Consider the following 18,617-nt stretch of genomic DNA (forward strand, 5'->3'; position numbering starts at 1 on the left):
TCTGTAAGCACTTATTGAAATTATCTGAGCACATTACAAGTACATATTTGCTTACTCTGTATGCTCAAATGTGGCCCGTTATAGCCAACAGAAAAAAAGCGGAGGCCCGAAAAACAGGTGGGGGTCCTCCACCACCACCACTCACAGAGGCTGAGCAGTTGGCCCTCAGCCAAAACAGTGGGCGCCCTGTGGCCGAAGGCATCTCTACGGGGACATCCTCTGAGTCAATAACCCCACAAGACACAAGTGCCTACATAGGGGGTAAATCCAAAATAATACATGATGTGCATACATCCTTTCTTCACAGTCACCTTTGCAGTGCGACACATTCATTTGATAAACTCTTTACCATAATGGATTATTTTGTAGTGAAGTTATTTTCCTACTGATTTTGCCTTCCCTCAGTCTTGGTTGTCTTTGAGAGCATAATGACAATGAAGTGTAAGGTGATTGGTATGTTTGTTAATTGCCATTTGGTCCCTTGTAAGTTATAAGTGACCTGTATAAACCTCATATTCTATCAGTTGATGGTGGTGGTGTACTGCATCTGGTGCAGCCTCCTGTTGAGCCAGACCAACATGCAGTTGTGAGTAATACTCCACAGATTATATGAGTTTACAGTAGAACAGCAATGTTGTTTATTTCTTTACTACAGGAAAATAATGAAGAAACATTGACAGCTGTTACAGAGGTGGAAGCAACAGAGACACTTTATGAGGTTTACATCTTTTAATACTTTGTGTACAGGAAATACAGGCGACCAATAAAGCCAGTTGAACAAAAAATCTGTTTATTCTTCTTTCAACATGTTGAGGTGATGGGTCAAAAGAAATGATTGTGACATATGGTGTATCTGACTGCGCTTCCATCTTGTATGTCCGTGGGAGGGTCAGGATGTTCATGGTTTGGATCACTGCTGTTTGGTTCAGAAGGACAGTGTTCTCCTCTAATTGTGGCAATGTTGTGAAGAATCACACATGCCACAATAATGTCACATGCCCTTTCTGGGGTGACCCTGAGTCTTTGCAGGCACTGGAACCGGGCCTTAAGCATTCCGATAGTCATTTCAACTCTGGCTCTTGTCCTGCAATTAGCCAGATTATATCGCTGCTGTGGGCCCGGTTCAGGGTCAGGGTAAGGGGTAAGCAAATAGGGTAAACATGGATACCCCCTATCACCAAGCAAGTAGCCAGTGAACTCTCCTGAGACAGAAGGATACACTTCAGTTCAAATGTCCCTGAAGCAATTGGTCTTTATATATTTTACAGTATTTTCAACTCACCATGTCCAAATTTTGTGTACATTCACGGAATATTTGTGAGTCATGGACAGAGCCTGGCCACTTGGCTTCCACATTTGTGATAATGTTGGCAGCATCACATATGATCTTCACAGTGCAGAGAACACAAATTAGCATCCATTACTATAATGAAATAATTTGTTAGTTTGAAATGCTACAGGGAACTATGTACCTGTACATTAATGCTGTGGAAAGACTTCCTGTTCACATAGTCTCCTTCATTTACTGAAGGAGCAATGATTGGAATGTGAGTGCCATCTATACAGCCAATCACGCCTGGGAACCGTGAAAATAAATGTAAAATTTAAGTAGTAGTTCAAGTATCACCACATCATAAATTAAGTTTTGGTCATCCTGATACCTGCAATTTTGTGGCATCCCTCTTTGATAAATCTTGTGGGTCTGTGACCGGGGAACACCACAAACGAGTGCAGGAGACGTTTCAGTGCAACTGTAACATTCCTGACTGCCCGACAGACCGTAGCCTTGGAAACGTGCTCAGCGTCACCAATATTATACAGAAGGCTCCCGTTTGCAAAAAACCGAAGTGCGATACAAATAATATGTACAGAACTGAGAGGATGTCCGCGATGTGTCACATGCGTAATATTAGGCCTGAGGATGTTATCCAAATAACTTATAGATTGTGCTGAGAAACGTTCACACAGAAAATCATCAGGAAATGATAAAATGTCCAAACGCGCTCTGATCACTCTCTCCCGGCGGAGAGCTCTGCGGAGTATTTGGGCTTCACGATCTACTGGCTCTTCAAGGAAGGAGCACGCCATGTCCGACACTTCCTACAGTCAGGTTTCCAACAAAGGGGCGGAGACAGTCAGGGTTAGTTGAAGTAAACCTGCTAGGGGGCAGGTTAGCTTCACGGAGTGTGTCGTCATAGTGACTCACTGAGGCTTCATCTGAAATCGCTTTGTGAAACCGAAAACCCGGAGTTTTCGTTAACTCAGGGTATACTTACTCAGTTTTTCCACTAAACCGGCTTCCTGAAACAGGGCCCTGGTGCTCCGGTTTTGTTTTGCTTCGAGCCCTCCTTCCTGGGCCCCCGCCGCCCGCCCTGGTCGGGTTGTTTTCTATTTTTTCTGGCTGTTTTGTTTCTTGTTGGGCTGTCTGGAGCCAGCCTTTGAGGGGGGGGGGGGGGGGGGGGTACTGTCATGATCCTGGGTCCTTTTGACCCAGCGTTTTGTGTTTTCTCTTCGCGATTTTGGTTCTGTTCTTCCTCTGGTTAGTGTTTACTCTGTTCTGCCCGTGTGTTCCTGTATCTAGTCCGCGTTTCTTAGTTTGTGTCCTTTCATGTGTAAGTTCCTGTTTTATTGTGAAGGTCTGTGTCTTATGTGAGTGTTTTCAGTTTGCCTCCCTAGTCTCGTCATGTTAATTACTCCCAGCTGTGTTCCCACCTGTATGTAATCCCCCTGTGTTCTCTGAGTGTATTTAAGTTGTGTCTTCTGTCATAGTAATTGCTGGTTCGTCTGTGTTGTTTCCCCTCGGTCTCCCTGCGTCTCCCCGTATGTATTTCCCCGGACCTCCCTGCACCGTCATTCCTGGTTTGTGTTGTTAGTTTACCCAGTTTAGGTTTCGGTTTCATGTTCACACCCCGTTGCTGTTTGTACCCACTGCTGTAAATAAACACTCACCTGCACCAGAGCTGCCGCCTTTTGGGTCCTTACTACAAATCCACACGGCTTGCCCCGCAAACCGTGACATTTAAGTGTTATTTTCTCCTTGGGATTCTAATTTCACCGAAGTTTACTAAACTCAACAAACTTGATATTACTTACCGGGACATTTATTCTGTCCTCATTTTCTTTCACCGAAAAATTGTTTCCTGCAGTGACGTCTTTCGTGCTTGGCTCTCCTACCTTTGCTAACGTGATGCACATAGCGCAGAAGCCGATGCTGCATTCACTTACACTCGGATATCTGAGCTTCACCGTGAAAACATAATCGTACATTTGATTGAATTTTATTGTTTTACCTTTGGGGTGGCACCTGGGGTGGCCAGTCTGGTTGGGGGGGTGGCCTGTGTCCCCCCAGGCCACCCCGCTGGACACGCCATTGCCCCTAGGGGGCGGGCCCCACACTTTGGGAAGGTCTGTCCTATACCATAAATCAGTAAGAGCAGATATAACTTCTCTCCTGACCTTAAGTTGTGTGTGCATGCCAGAGTGCTCTGGGAGGCACACAGTCTCCACAGACTACTACGGATTAAACCTCTATCAATCTACAACTAATTATAAAACTCTAAGCATATATGAGTAAATATTTCTAAGCATAAATGACAATCCATTATATAAACCTGACAACAGCTAGGTTTAAATCAGTGCTCTTCAGATACTAAACAAATAAAACACACACACAAAGCAGGAGCAGTTTTGATGGTAAAATCTGAGACTTTATTCAGTTTGGTGGTGTTTGTGTCTCAAATAAGAGCACACAAACCATTTTCTCTTAAATTTTTGAAGATGAAAATGAAAAGCTAACACAGGCTGTGACGATGCGATCATAAGTCAGGTTCCTCCTGTAAAAGCTCCAAAGTGGTGAGCTAATCCTCAGCTACAGGTTTAGTCACACAATCCCTGGTTAGAAGAACAGATGTTTTATGAATAAATGACAAATATAATTTTAAAATGTAAAAACAAAGGAGAAAATAACGAAAGTGTGAAAACTAAGTATAAAAGTCAAGATGTCATTCTTCAATTGAAACATCGTTAAATCAGAGCAATAACAGCATTTCTTTTAAAGAGGAACACTCACCACTGCATGCTCTGCCCTGTCACAACCTGTAAACAGTGATGCAGAAGCTCAGTGTGAACACTTCAGTTACTTAACATTTGCAGATGAGGTGTGTTCAGTTTTCTACATGTCTACAAGCTGCTGGCAGTTTTTTTTATCAGGTTTGATAATTTGTTTAATCGACTTTACTGGGATACTGTTTAAATCACTGCATGAGGCAGAAGTTTCTATAGAAGTGGATATGGTTGTTTACTAAATAGTCACCTGTGTTTACACGAGGCACAAAGTAAACAACATATTTATCAGCCTCATTAAAGGTGATCACACAGTAAACTCTGTTTAAAGCTTTTTTGCATGTTTTAAAGAAATACATATTCATCAGGTCTATAAGATCTATTGTGATTCCACTAGAAATTGCCAAGTGGAAAAGGCAAGGATAACTTCAGATTTAAATCATCACAGGCATTAGTGCAGAGAAAGGGAAGCTGTCAGGGCTGCAGCACGTGCTACAAGGAATCAGTGAATCAGCAGAGTTGCTGTAGTTTTTTCTGTGTGTTTAAAGGAGTTTAAAGTTGTAAAAGCTTGCTTGAATTTGACGACACTGAGAGACATTAAGTGCTCAGATCTTTTAAAAGTAGTTGTTATTAAAATGATTCATGTTCAGTTTTATTATTTGTTAAAAAAAAACTTTCTTATAGGTAATAAAAACGTGGTAACATGTAGGCAACACAGCACTGAAAACTTTTCTGACTGACACGTTCAAACATAGAGTTTACAGTAATACTTACAGTTAGTTGCCTCCACTCTTCCATTGATGCATCGAACCTTAGAATACTGTTCTAACGACCAGCTGTGTGGTTTCACACACTCCACTCTCTCTTCCTCACCATTTTCTAGGTGCACAGTTCCCACAGATTTGTATTCAGGATTGTCATTGGTGTTGACAGCACAGAAGTTAGCTGGACACAAGAAACAACCATTAAATTAAAATTTCTCCCCAACGCTTTAAGAGATCCTTAAAAATGATTATCATTGATGTGTTTATACCTCTGCACTCAGGTAAGTCTGACCACATGCCACTGCTGATACACTTCACTCTTTCTGGACCCACTAATCTGTACAAACGTTGGCATCGGTATATCAAATAGTATCGTGAAGTTTGCTGAGCAACAGCATTTTCAATAACAGGGAAGTTTCCGCAACTTTGAACTGAAATGAAAACGCAGGAATATTTCTGAAAACATACCAAACTGTCGCTGAGGTAATGCACTTAACATTCTGATTGGTCAGCATGAATAAATTCAAGGAGAAAATAATGTACTTATTTACTTGTTGTATAACGAAGACGTGTGTCTCCCTCATTTGAAGATCCTGAAAGATACAAAACAGTTATTTTGCTTTGAGATTAGGCCAATTTGAACATTTTCTCTACTATTATTATATAAAGTTTGTCAGTCATTTTTATGTTAACAAGGTTCTACACACACTACATATGCATCCAAGAACTTTTACTGCTCAAAAACACCCAGAAATAAAAGGATAAAGTCACTGTAATATGTATTAAATATCTGTTTTTTTTGTATTTTTGTATTTTATTAAATTTCACTATGAACAGCAGAAAAGACTGTAAACAGACACTGACAGTCCACTTCCTGTTTAAACGTGCATCATTTGTAGACTGTAAACTTCGATTGATTGCAGACTACTTATTATTTTTTATTTATTATATTTCTGACCACCTGATCATTCACTAAACATTCTCATTCATTTGTGCACTGATACAAGTGTCATGTGATCAGTTGTTTTTAAACTTACTGTGGATTATTGCCAATTCATAAAAAGTAAATACATAAATGCAGATCTCAGTAAACAGTCAGCTTACTGCAGGTCGGGCCTTGTGTCCAGCTTCCTTGTGTACAAACAGATTTTGTGTTGTGTGCTCCCTCTGCAGTGTATCCATCCTCACACTCATACTGCACTTCTGAACCTGCAGCAAACACTTCCTGGTAGTCCTGATGAACGATGACTGCATGGGGGATTTTAGGAGGCACGCTGCACGCATTCATGCTTTCTGTAAAATTAGATTTAGACTCAAAAACGTTATTAATCCCAGAGCAGGGCCGTTTGTTTGTAGCTTATTCACAGGATCAAACCCACAAAACCTACAGTCCTTAAACACTAATCATAAAAACTCCTGTGAGTTGAGTTATGGATCAAAGAAAAGTGAGGACCTGCTACTGTAAACAAATTACATAAAATGCCTTTATTAACAGCATTGGTCTCAAATTTGTTCTGTGTTGACCAGTATTAATTTGGTTGACCAATAGTTTTCATCATAGTGTGCAGACTGTGGTGTCCAACCGGATACTTACAGATACTTTGCAGTTAATCCAAATTGCTATAGCAAGAGTACTATCATCATACGTCTCCTGTATCATCTTCCCTTTATTGGCTCCTTTAAAATGCAGAATTAAATTTGACACTCCTCCTCTGACATAAAAGGTCTTAAATAAAGAGTTAAAGTTTCTAAAAGTAGAATGGGAGGCAGCACTTTCATCTATCAGGCCCTTCTTTTGTGGAACCTGCTCCCAGTTTAGATTGAGGAGACAGACACCCTCTCTACTTTTAAGATTAGCAGTTTAAGGATCTTGGAAAGAAGGTGACCAGATTTCTTTAAGTGGGTGAGCAAAGAAAGAAGAGCTATTGGCAGGACTTACCTATACACTGTGGCTGATGAGACCATTTTCCATTGTGACATGTGCTGGTTGCCCACCAACCCTTCATTGCTAGCGTACGTCCTTCGTTGCAGGTGTAGCTCAGCTTGGTGCCCTGAGAGTAAGTCTCTTGCTTTGGGGCAAAGAAGCCACCGTCCAGTGTGGGAGCATCACAGGCCTGTGTGGTGCTCTGTGCTGAAACACAACACTGAAGTAAGTGCAAAACATTATCAACCAGGGTAAATGTTTTTCTGTGAAGTTACTTGTTGTTCTCACCGTGCAGCACTCCAGGAAACCAAAGAAGAGCAAATGCAAAATATTTGATGCACATTTTTAAATCGTCCAACAACAAAGCAGCACCAGCAGTTAAAGGTAATCCACATGAGAACCAGCTACTTATCACAACTGTCACCCGAAAGTTTGTGCAATCACCTTGGCCCTTCCCATTTTGTGGGATGGAAAAAAGTTCGTACACATCCAAAACAACTTTTGAGAAAGAACGTGGAAAAAAATACTGTTTTCCCACAAACGTTTACTCAAATATGTGGTCACATTTTTTTTATTGAAGTTGTTTTTAAACATGAATAAAAGAAATATGGGAAAAATCTCAGCAACATCTATTTTTCATTGATTTTATTCATTACACATTGGTTCGTATGTTTGGAGCAGTTCTGAGCATTTTCCCTGAAGCCAACCAGAATCATTTACTTTGAAACATCAAATCAATGAAACTATTTACTGTCCAAATTTCAAAGTCACTTCCCGGACTCGATGGATCAGAGGCTGTATGTTTGACCTGATTGTGCAATTCATTCAGCTGCTTCTAAAGGTATATCTAACATTGCTAACATTTTTATGGTTTCCATCAAAGTTTACACACTACTTGAAATGACTGTAAGAAACATATCTGTGTAGTAAGAAGCAACGATATGTGGGTGATATATTCACGGTGTACATGACTCTAATGTGAGGATTAATGCAAGAAGTCAAAGTGATGCAGTTGAACCTTGGTGAGGTAAATACAGTCACATTACTCCACCATTTTATTTTAAGCGAGCATCATTAAATTGCTAGGCTAGCATCGTGGTGAATGGAGGTGTAAGACTGGACTCATATTCTCTGCTCTAATACATCCCAAAGGTGTTCTGTCAGATTGAGGTCATGACTGTGAAGGTCAAAGTTGCTCATCTATGTCTTTATGGACCTTGCTTTCTGCACTGGTGCGCAGTCCTGTTCGAATAAGAAGCCTGTTCCATGAAACCTCTACGTGCTGTTCTTGAGCTGATCTAAAGCCGTCATGAAGGTTGGAGGTCTGTAACGATAAACTCTACAGAAAGTTGGTGACCTCTGCTGACTGTGTGCCTCAGCATTTGCCGGCCCTTTCTGTGTTTTTACGTGGTCTACCACTTTGTGGTTGAGTTGCTGTTGTTCCCAGTTGTTCCTAATTGTTGAATCATGAATCTGAACTCAACTGAGAAGTGAGACCTGAAGTTCTTAAGATGTTGTTCTGGGTTCTCGTGTGACTTCCTGCAAGGAACATAAAAACAGAGGGGAACGGGGACAGTGAGAAAGGACACTTAAAAAGAAAAAAAAATCTCCCGGATCACCTGTTGAGAGAAAAAGAAAGAAAAAAGAGAACAACATAATAAACACAGCACTATTGCATTAATCTAGCTAACAGTAAATAAGAGTAGTGCAGCACACAGGACTGACAGCGCACAATGTGCTTTGAGGTAGCAGCCAAGAAAGGTGTAGTTTGTGTCTGTGAACACCTGTGTGGATCAGCACACTTCTATTCAAAAGGTTTCTCCATGTAATGATCTGCTAGAGGGTGTGGGGAGACATAGACCCGTCCCCCAGGGCTTGAAGCAGGTATGGAGGAGATCCAGGCCCCATACATCCAGAGGTCCCAGAGTGCGAGAGCCCAAGGAGGACCACTGGAGGGGCATCCGTGCCACCCTCCTGCGAAGAGCTGAGGAGAGCCCCAGACGAGGGGTCACCCAGCAGCCACGGAGTAGAAGTCAGAGGGGGCTGCAGTGGCGTGCCCGCAGGCTCTGCCAGAGTGAACTGAGGCACAGGCCCAGAGGCCTGAGGGCCCCCACAGGCCAGAAGAGGCCTGGCCGGTACATACCTGAGCGCCCAGCCCCAGACACCAATAACCACCAAATTGGAGTAAATCTTTCCTGTGAAGGTTCACCCGTTTCTCAATTTCTAGACAAACCTTTTCTAGAAGAAACAGCTGAGAAACAAATTCACTGACATCTGTTTCTCAGCTGTTTCATCAGATCAGGACATGACATGTTTCTTGTCAGCCAGGTTCTATTTCAGTGATTTCTCGACCTGGTAGTAATCAGGTAAGTAGGCTGTGGCTTCTTGAAACTGAATTCACCTTTTGTGGTTAAAATGTGGTTAATTACTGTTTCATGGTTTAACAAGAGGAGCAATTACTCTTTCACACAGGGGCAGATTGATTTGAATAGCTTTATATCCCTTAATAAATGAAATCGTCATTTACAAACTGGATTTTGTATTTATTCAGGTTTGTTTGTTGAATATTACAAAAAACCAAAAATACTTTGTCAAACCACTGTTCCTGCTTTTTTTAAACAATACAGTAATCCAGGGTTTACTCTAATAAAATTCAACCTTTATGCTGAGTCTAAGAAATCATTGTCCTGTTAACATAAATTACAAATTGTAAATTAATGTCAAAAGTGTTGGGAAAAGTGATTTTGTTATGACTTCTTCTCAAATGAGATACAGCAACTATTTCAGTCAGACTTCAGAGCTTTTCCTGAAAAAGATTTGTTGAGGGTGATCAATTATTTGTGACTCACATTAGATTCAGGAGATATCACAGCCCTCATTCTTTTGGACATTAGCTGCTTTCTGCTTTTGATATTGTGAAGCACAAGAATCTTTGGGCTTGGCTCAAATGTTGGGTTGGATATAAGAACTTTCTCTGTGTCTGATGGTCAGTTCTTTAAATCTTCTGCCCCTGTTTTTTGTGTGTTTCTTGGACCAGGACACCAAATGAGGGTTTTTGTGCCGTCACAGACTGTTTGAAAATGTCAACCTGTGACAACTGTTAACTGTGTAACAGTGGATCAGTGTGTGTATGACACGTTTCTCTGTGATACTGTGGTGCATCAACTCATCATCACCTCATCTGTAAAAATGAGTTCAGCCAACCTTCAGACGAAGCTGTTTTCTGCAGCTTGTATCCACAATCTCATTCTCTCGGTCACTAACCAAAGCCAACACCATCATGAAGTAAAACAAATCAATAAACTTGTTCCTGTCTGCTTACTATAGTGTTTCCGTTATTGTTATTCATTAAATAATATTTTGGTGTGCATAGTAAAAGAACTGTTCTACACAGTTAGCAGACAAAGCAATACAAAGACGTCTCTGATGACGAAACATTTTATTCAGACCTCAGCCAGCCATCGACACTTTATGGATTCAGTGTACACATCATGTACTGAGTGCATGAAAAGTTCAAATCATTTATGGACAGTTTGGTGTTTAAAGAACAATCAGCCCCAAAACTGGACAAAGAAAAGAAACATGTTTCATTGTTGCTCTGCAGGTTCTGGTTGAAGTGTTTCAGAAAGGTTGTGTTGTCAGTAGGGTCATTCTTCTGCAATCAGGCTGATTAAAACACAAACAAACAAACAACAGCTGAGTGAAAAACATCAAGCACATTTATTTCAAAGAAACTATATTTGTTTGAAAATAAATCAAAGAACAACACTTACATCATATCGAAATTCATATCCATCACAGCCTAAACAAGAAGCAGATAGTTTGTCAGTTAGAAGCTCATATCGAGTAAACTTTATCAGTGAAGACTGATTCACTGCATTCAAAGATAAACCTACAGAGGAAAATCCTCTCTGTTCTTAAAGAGCCAGACTGCTTTTATTCCTCATGTTTTACTTTTATTCCATATTAACATTTGTTGAAGTTACTTCATTGTGTGTTTTGTAACCATAACAAACTGTTTTGTGGTGATTTGGGGGCAACTGGAACAAGTGTGGATGCTGCACACTAAATCACTTTGTTCCTGTGATAAAGAGTGAATCTCCTGCTTTGTGTGATGTGCTGGGACGAAGGCAGGTAGATGAGTTTGGCTGTTGGAAGCTGGGGACAACTCTACATACAACAACATGATGTGAATGTGTCATTCCTATACACAAACATCAGCTGCAGCTTTTAACAAATCAGCAATGCTCTTTCAGTGTGTTCCTGTGTGGGAAATGTTTATTTTTTTTATTTTTCTTTCACTATTCCTCTCGTTTGTGTATCAGGTCCCAGAGAAGAAATTTTCATACATGTTTGCTGCTAAAGGAAAATAGAAACTGAAAGAGTTAAAATGTAAAGAGATAAATACTTACATCTGCCCAAATATATTCTTCTGTTAGCACACTGAACATAAATATGTCTGTCTCTTCCAGTACAAGAAAAATATTTTTCTTCTCCTTCCCGCATGTAAGCAGGTTGAGCTACTGCAAAACCATAACCAGCATATCTAGCAGGATCCACCAAACAGAACGCTCCTGCAAAAACAACAACAAGTAAAAAGAAACATAAGAAGAGTCTAAGGAGCTTGCAAAGAAAAGCGTCTGGAATTATTTAAGTTGCTTGAAGACGTTTCACCTCCTCTCATCCAAGAAGCTTCTTCAGTTCTAAGGTCAAATGGCGAAGAGTCCCAGATTTAAACCCAGTGGGAGTTTCCCCCCAAAGAGGGACAAAAGGACCCCCTTTGACTACGATGACCTGGATGACTGAGAACCTTCACAGACATATTGCCGTACATTTTGGGAGAAACACCCTTCAACTGCAGGAAATTTCACACCTTGCTTTCAAAAACACACACCCCTCATTCTGAACCTACACAACTCAGGGAAGAAAACACACCTGAAGACAGTCAGGAGAAATGGGTTAAGAACTTTTCAGACTGGAATCTCACTGAACCTGAAAAGAGAGTATTAGCCAAAGGACTCAATTTTTCCATTTCCCCGCAACAGTTGCCCATAGTGGACCTCATCACAGCCACAGAAACCGCCATACGGATTAATAAATTATCACAGACAGAAGCAGAGCAAATCAGGATGAAAGTCTCCGCCACCCTCTCCAGTGCCAAAGTCCCTCCGTCCACCCTCACAATACAGGAAAAGAAGGGCGTGAGCAAAGACCACAACATCACTGTTTTAACAGCTGATAAGGGAAGATGCACCGTGGTCCTAAACACTACAGATTACCATACAAAGATCACTACTCTCCTCAGTGACAACAATACCTACGAAGCCTTAAAGCGAGACCCCACAAGCAGCTACAAAAAGAAAGTTATAGCTTGCCTTCAAGAATCATTGACCGCCTTACATATCACCGCCTTTACCCAGGGGATGCCATACCCTGCATTTACGGACTTCCTAAAATCCACAAGGAAGCTGTCCCACTCAGACCCATAGTCAGTAGCATAAACTCAGCCACTTACAGCATTGCAAAACACCTTGCTACCATCCTTGCACCTCTCGTGGGGAACACCCCACACCACATCAAGAACTCCACCGACTTCACCGACAAAGTCCAGAAACTTACCCTGGACCCAGATGAAACCATGGTGTCCTTTGATGTAGTCTCTCTCTTCACTTGCATACCCACCACGGAGGCTGTGGAGACTATCAGAAAACGACTACAAGAAGACAGCTCCTTGGAGGACAGGACCAACTTCACACCCGATCAGATCTGCACACTGTTAGACCTCTGCCTCACCACTACATATTTCAAATACAACGAGGCTTTTACAGACAAAAACATGGCTGTGCCATGGGCTCCCCCGTGTCACCTATTGTAGCCAACCTTTACATGCAGGAAGTGGAAAGGAAGGCTCTTGGCTCTTTCAAAGGAAGAGTACCCAGCCACTGGTACAGATATGTAGACGACACCTGGGTCAAAATCAAGACACAAGAAGTGGAATCCTTCACTGCGCACATTAACGCTGTGGATAAGAACATCAAGTTCACCAGGGAAGACACAAAGGACGACTGTTTGCGTTTCCTGGACTGCGCTGTGCACATTGAAGAGAACGGCAACCTCAACATCGAAGTTTACCGGAAGCCCACACACACGGACCAGTACCTCCTGTTCGACTCCCATCACCCTCTGGAACACAAACTTGGAGTAATTAGGACCCTACACCACCGGGCAGAACATGTTCCCTCTAAGCCTGAAGGGAAAAAGAAGGAACACACACATGTAAAGGAAGCACTTAAAACATGCGGTTATCCTAATTGGGCGTTCTTAAAGTCAGCAAAGATGCACAGAAAAGAAGACCAGACACCAGCGAGGGAGGATAAGAAGGACAGACGCAACAACATTGTCATCCCCTATGTAGCCGGTGTATCAGAGAAACTCAGGAGAGTTTTCTCCAAGCACGACATCCCAGTGCATTTCAGACCCAGCAACACGCTCAGACAAAAACTGGTTCACCCAAAAGACAAAACTCCAAAACACAGACTTAACAATGTGGTGTATGCTGTACAGTGCAGCGAGGAATGCCCAGACCTCTATATTGGAGAGACCAAACAGCCACTTCACAAGCGCATGGCACAACACAGAAGAGCCACCTCCACAGGACAAGACTCAGCAGTCCATCTGCATCTTAAGGATAAAGGACACTCTTTCGAGGATGCCAATGTTCACATTTTGGACAGAGAGGACAGATGGTTTGAAAGAGGAGTGAAAGAAGCCATCTATGTCCACTGTGAGCGACCATCTTTGAACAGAGGCGGGGTTTACAACACCAACTCTCTGCCATCTATAATCCAGTTTTGAGATCCCTTCCCAGACGCCTTAACACCCACTCACATCCTGGGCCATCTGATCTCAGGAATTCGCATGATAAGGTGGGGCCAGGTTTCACAATGAACTCACCCGAAACTCTGGCTGATTGGGACCCACACCCAGTTTCACACCTTGGCTCATGTGATTAGAGGATCATCAGGGGGTCCTTTTGTCCCTCTGTGGGGGGATACTCCCACTAGGTTTATATCTGGGACTCTCCACCATTTGACCTTAGAACTGAAGAAGCTTCTCGGATGAGAGGTGAAACGTCTTCAAGTAACTTAAAGAAGTCCAGACGCTTTTCTTTGCAAGCTCCTTTGACTACGATGACCTGGACGACTGAGAACCTTCACAGACAGATGGAGAGTAATGACATGATAATTTAGAGCTTCCTCAGATCTGTGATAAGGGTTGGGGTGAAAATTGAAGCCAAATAATCTGCAAAGCATTTGAAATTTACTAGTTTCCGTTTTCTTTTTTAATGCATGTCTTGCAATTCTTGTTTCTAAATCAAAAATGAGAGTCAAAAATAAATATCTGTATACAAAAATGCTGCAATAATCTGAGAGATGAGATGACTGGATCCACTAATTAATATGCTTCACTTACCCTCCGGTTGTTTACCACTGCCAGCTCCACTTTCTCTTCTGTCTAAATGAAAAACATGCTTTAGATTTAAAGTATACACAAACACAGAGATGAGGTGCACGGACAAAAGATTAAAAATGTACCTCCCCCCTCAGGCTGGACGTCTGTGTCTGATGCAGGGGGTCCCTGATCTGCTGATGATTCGTCTGCAGAACCGAAGATATTATTGAGACTATTCAGCTTAAAAGCAGCTTTAATGCTAACGTGCTCTGTCACATAAACTGTTGTTTACCTGCTGACTTGCAAATGAATTCAGAGCACAATTCAAGTAACAGTGGCAATCCTATCAGATTTATTCTCAAATTTTATACAAATTTTCAAACAAGACAAAAGTCCTACATCATCTCAGTTACTGCTGATAAAAGGTGTGGTTGTCATCCTATAAAAACTAAGCAGCCCATGTAAAGAAGAAAAAAGACCCAAAAAAAGGTAAATCTTCCCTGTTATGATGCTGACAGACTGTTGCCAAAGTAAAGTTTAATGTCTCTCAGACCTGGACTGCATTTAGATAATTATATGGATTTTTATTTTTTCCACTTTCAATTTAGTGAGACCTTGTTGTATTTATTATGCAGCTTTTGTTTTGTTTGTTTGTTTTGGATTGCAGGGTTCATTTTTATTGTCATAAGCAGAAATAAATATTCTTGCAGGTCATTTGTCATCTTGCAACATTGGATCAACCTGCACCAGGAAAAAGTAAACAAAAAGCTGTCCCAAAGTGCAACTGCAATTTCAAAAGCCAATAATTCAGTTTCTACACATGCTGTGCATGAATCTCTTCTGATGAACGTATACAGAAACTGGTTCCTTATAAACTTTTGTAACATTGTTTTAGGTTTTAGAAAGGTGAGAAAAAATAAAATTAAAGGGTATTTTTTACACACTTACTGCATGTTGGCCCTGCAGTCCATTGTCCACGTTCACAAATGATGATATTGTTGCCCTTTCGAGTATAACCTTCTTCACATTCATACTGCACTTCTGAACCTTCAGAAAACACTTCCTTGTATTGATGAATTATGACTGCATGAGAGATTTTTGGAGGCTCACTGCATGAATCCCTCCTTCCTGTGAGGAACAAATAAAACTTTCATTACCAGCCGACTGACGAAGGTGGTGAGAAAGTGATTTGTTTGTGTGGGATCTGGCAGACTTACTCTCACAGACAGGCAAAGGGCTCCAGGTTCCACTTCTACAGCTGGGACTACTGTTGCCTTTGCATTCATATCCATCGTCACATTGTACCAAAATAGAGTCCTGTTCTTTGTACCAACCGTCTTCTGCTTTATCATATTTCCCATGAGATATTGTTGGGGGGAGGCAGGCATTTTGATCTGAAGAAGATAAAAAACAACAAACTCATTTGATGACTTTCTTTAAACTGTATTTTACTTGTTTTCATATTATTCTTGTCCTCTAATTGATTCAAGATTCTTTATTTGTCACATGCATAGTTATACGACTACAACACGCAGTGAAATGTATCCTGACACGCTCCTCGATTGTTCTGATTTAGGACCCTGTTCTGTAAACAGAAGAAAGTAATATCACCCGTCAGACTCACACTAAGCTGTCAAGTAATTGCTGGGTTTGGTATGCATTACATTACTGTGTACTTTTAAATATTATACTACATATTAGAGTACAATTTAATAAAACAAATAACAAATAAGGATAATTTTTTATGGCTTCAAACTGAATGCATTACTTCTTTCATACAACAGCATCACTCCACATTGTTCTTTTAATGAACAGCTAACCGATGGTATTGAATAAAGTTCGCACTCCTGCAGATTTGTAGCGTCTAACTGAAACAAATTTGTTGAGATATTACTGAACACTTACCTATACACTGTGGTTTATGAACCCAATTCCCATCTTCACATCTGCTTGTCGCCCACCAACCCTCCACCACCGGTTTCCGTCCAGAATCACAAGCGTAAGTGAGCTCTTCTTTAAGAAAGTAAGTCTCTTTTTCAGGGACATAATAACCCTCATCCAGCACAGGAGCCCTGCAGACATTTTCATTTTGTGCTGAAAAAGTGATGAACAAGTAAGCAACTAGAGGAAAATGCACTTTTTAAAAGTGTGTTTTTAAGTATGAAAATAGCAGGAAGTGAATTTAATATTCTTACCATGCGTCACTCCTGCAAACCAAATCAGAAGCACAAATCCAAGATAGCGCGCACACATCCTGTCAGGAGCTCAAATACTGCAGAGTAACGCAACAAACATGAGAGCACAGAGACGAGATAAAATCAGAGGTGGTTAATAATTATTTAAGGAAATTCCCCCAAAATCTAACCATGCCTGTGGCATCATGCCGTAACTCTGCCCACATGCCCAAATGGAGCAAGCATCTAAAATCCAGTAAACTGGAGGGAAAAGTCAAACCTGTAGAGTTACATTTTTTCTTCCTTCAAATTGATTTCAGACGCACAGGAAAACTGTACGAGGAGGAATGTACTGACCAGCATTGCAAAAATACTTGCTTCTGTACAATTATAGTTGCAGACTCTCTGTGCACCTTTAGTTTGAGCTTCTAATTTCTAATTTAATGTTGACTTTTGGTTTTATAACTGTAATGCCAGCGTGTCTGTGTTTGTATGTGTGTGTGTGTGGTGGGCTGGGTTACTCTATATATCGTCCAGGATTCAGCCTTGTTTGGAACAGCTCTCACAACAGTTTGTTTAGAGTGCGCATTTCAAAATGATTTCCCGGACTGCCGTGATCAGAGGTCACGGTTTTGTTGTTTTGAAATACCAAACACAGCCAAGCCAAAGGTCAGGCTGGAGTAACACAGGTGAAAGGAAAAAAAGTGAAAACATGTTATAAAATAAGGAGGAATAATGATTTAGGGTTAGATTATTACTGATGACTGTAATGCGATCCTATAGTTTGTGTGTGATCACCATCTCCTGGATCTTCATGGGCTCTGCATTAAAGTGCTGGTGGGAAAATTGGATTTCTGGCTATAATTTCAAATGGCAAAGAAAACATAAAACATCCCATAAAAGAGCAAATATTTTTAACAGCGAATATGTTGACATCATTTTGTGTCACATGACATATGTAAAGGTTGTCCTGCTTTGACCTTATTCGCTGCTTCTGCTCCAACAAATTCAACTGATGTCATCAAATTAATCAGTTAAATATTATATATGTGCAATGCTGTAATACTTAGCTCAGGACAAGCATAGCAATGCTAGAGCTTGACCTGTAACTGCACACATTAGTACAAAAACTGAGGCTCAGCATCAGCCACTTGATGTTAGCTGACCCTGCAGATGCAATGATAGGATTTGTATAGAAAACAATGGCTGAATGAAAGCACTTTACCACCTTTACATTTTAATGAGGAGATTTTAGGATGGTACATTCTCAAAGAAAGGCAGGAAAATAAATGTATCATAATGTCATGCTCTTGGTTGATTTGAGTGTTTTTAAATGCAACTGTATTCTCGCATCGCCCTTTTTCTCCCTGTTGATGATCCAGGGAACATCTTCAGGCAACATTTCTGTTACTACTTTTGATTCTAATGAATCTGTAACTTTCTAATTTCAGGGCTGGAAAATGGCATACATGGTGTTTCAAAACGAGAAGAAATGAAAGAGCACAACTTCACTCTCTGAGCTGCTTTTTTGGGATACTCCTTTATTTATTTATTTCATGGAAAAAGCTCTGCTATGATTTGAACATTACTTTTAAGTTCCTGAAACGGGTTCAAAGCTGCAGACAGACGCTGAGAACAAAACAACACCAGTTGCACAGAAGCATCGACAATGTGTGAAAAATATATTTGTATCCAGCGGAAACAGCTGACACTCAAAAACAACATTTTGCATGCATCCATCCATTTTCTTCTGTGCATCCGATTCAGGGTCGCTGACAGGCCGGAGCCTATCGCAACTGTCGCAGGGCGAGAGGCAGGGTGCACCCCGCACAGGTCACCAGCCAGTCACAAGGCCACAGAGGGGCCAACACGCTCAGATGTTCACATCTTGCCAATTTAGAATCACCAGTTCATATTTAATTGTCACTTTTGTAAAATCAATAAATAAAAATCATTCACTGTGAAAAAAAGAAAATAAATTGCGAGTAGAGTTTGATGGAAAGAATAGTCCAGACACTTCAATTTGATCCAAGGATCTGCTGGAAAATCTGCATCTCAGTGCCAAATTGCATGCATTTCCAGTCACAAAGAGACAAATTTAACTGGGATGGGAAGTGTTCCAAGTGTTCCAGCCTTTGCTGTCCAAAACGAACACTAGGGTGGAATAAACGGACTCAATAATCCTTTTCCTTCTAGTTGCAGCCACTCCTTCAGCCAGCACTCTATTCTCTGCCTTGTAGG

The 18,617-nt window shown here is 41.1% G+C and overlaps 2 protein-coding genes and 1 long non-coding RNA gene across 6 annotated transcripts; all 3 read right to left on the minus strand.

The window, feature by feature from the left end:
* Positions 1 to 1,063: 1,063 nt before the first annotated feature.
* On the minus strand, positions 1,064 to 3,179 carry LOC145421782 (uncharacterized). 2 transcript variants are annotated; one of them, XR_013903148.1, is made up of 3 exons: positions 3,094 to 3,179; positions 1,283 to 1,387; positions 1,064 to 1,202 (listed from the first exon to the last, which is right to left on the minus strand). It is a non-coding gene; the product is annotated as an uncharacterized LOC145421782 (long non-coding RNA). The 2 variants fall into 2 exon arrangements; XR_013903147.1 differs by lacking the exon at positions 3,094 to 3,179 and adding an exon at positions 2,277 to 2,412.
* A 503-nt stretch (positions 3,180 to 3,682) lies between these two features.
* Positions 3,683 to 7,198, minus strand: LOC113010821 (complement factor H-like). The gene is made up of 8 exons (XM_026150043.2): positions 7,039 to 7,198; positions 6,766 to 6,957; positions 5,931 to 6,119; positions 5,378 to 5,419; positions 5,096 to 5,257; positions 4,837 to 5,007; positions 4,070 to 4,095; positions 3,683 to 3,891 (listed from the first exon to the last, which is right to left on the minus strand). Exons 1-8 carry the CDS (start codon positions 7,091 to 7,093, stop codon positions 3,877 to 3,879), a joined length of 852 nt encoding a protein of 283 aa, XP_026005828.2. The 5' UTR covers positions 7,094 to 7,198; the 3' UTR covers positions 3,683 to 3,876.
* A 2,976-nt stretch (positions 7,199 to 10,174) lies between these two features.
* LOC113010630 (complement factor H-related protein 2-like) lies at positions 10,175 to 16,918 on the minus strand. 3 transcript variants are annotated; one of them, XM_026149801.2, is made up of 10 exons: positions 16,734 to 16,918; positions 16,398 to 16,474; positions 16,108 to 16,296; positions 15,420 to 15,596; positions 15,151 to 15,330; positions 14,346 to 14,408; positions 14,224 to 14,265; positions 11,163 to 11,324; positions 10,524 to 10,552; positions 10,175 to 10,416 (listed from the first exon to the last, which is right to left on the minus strand). In XM_026149801.2, the coding sequence occupies exons 2-10, from the start codon at positions 16,453 to 16,455 to the stop codon at positions 10,372 to 10,374; spliced, it is 945 nt and encodes a 314-aa protein (XP_026005586.2). In that variant the 5' UTR covers positions 16,456 to 16,474; positions 16,734 to 16,918; the 3' UTR covers positions 10,175 to 10,371. The 3 variants fall into 3 exon arrangements, with proteins under 3 accessions (XP_026005586.2, XP_080148689.1, XP_080148688.1); XM_080292563.1 differs by having other exon boundaries at positions 16,657 to 16,880; XM_080292562.1 differs by having other exon boundaries at positions 16,669 to 16,878.
* Positions 16,919 to 18,617: the final 1,699 nt, after the last annotated feature.

The sequence above is a fragment of the Astatotilapia calliptera genome, chromosome 18 (assembly GCF_964374335.1).
Source record: "Astatotilapia calliptera chromosome 18, fAstCal68.1, whole genome shotgun sequence".
NCBI lineage: Eukaryota > Metazoa > Chordata > Actinopteri > Cichliformes > Cichlidae > Astatotilapia > Astatotilapia calliptera.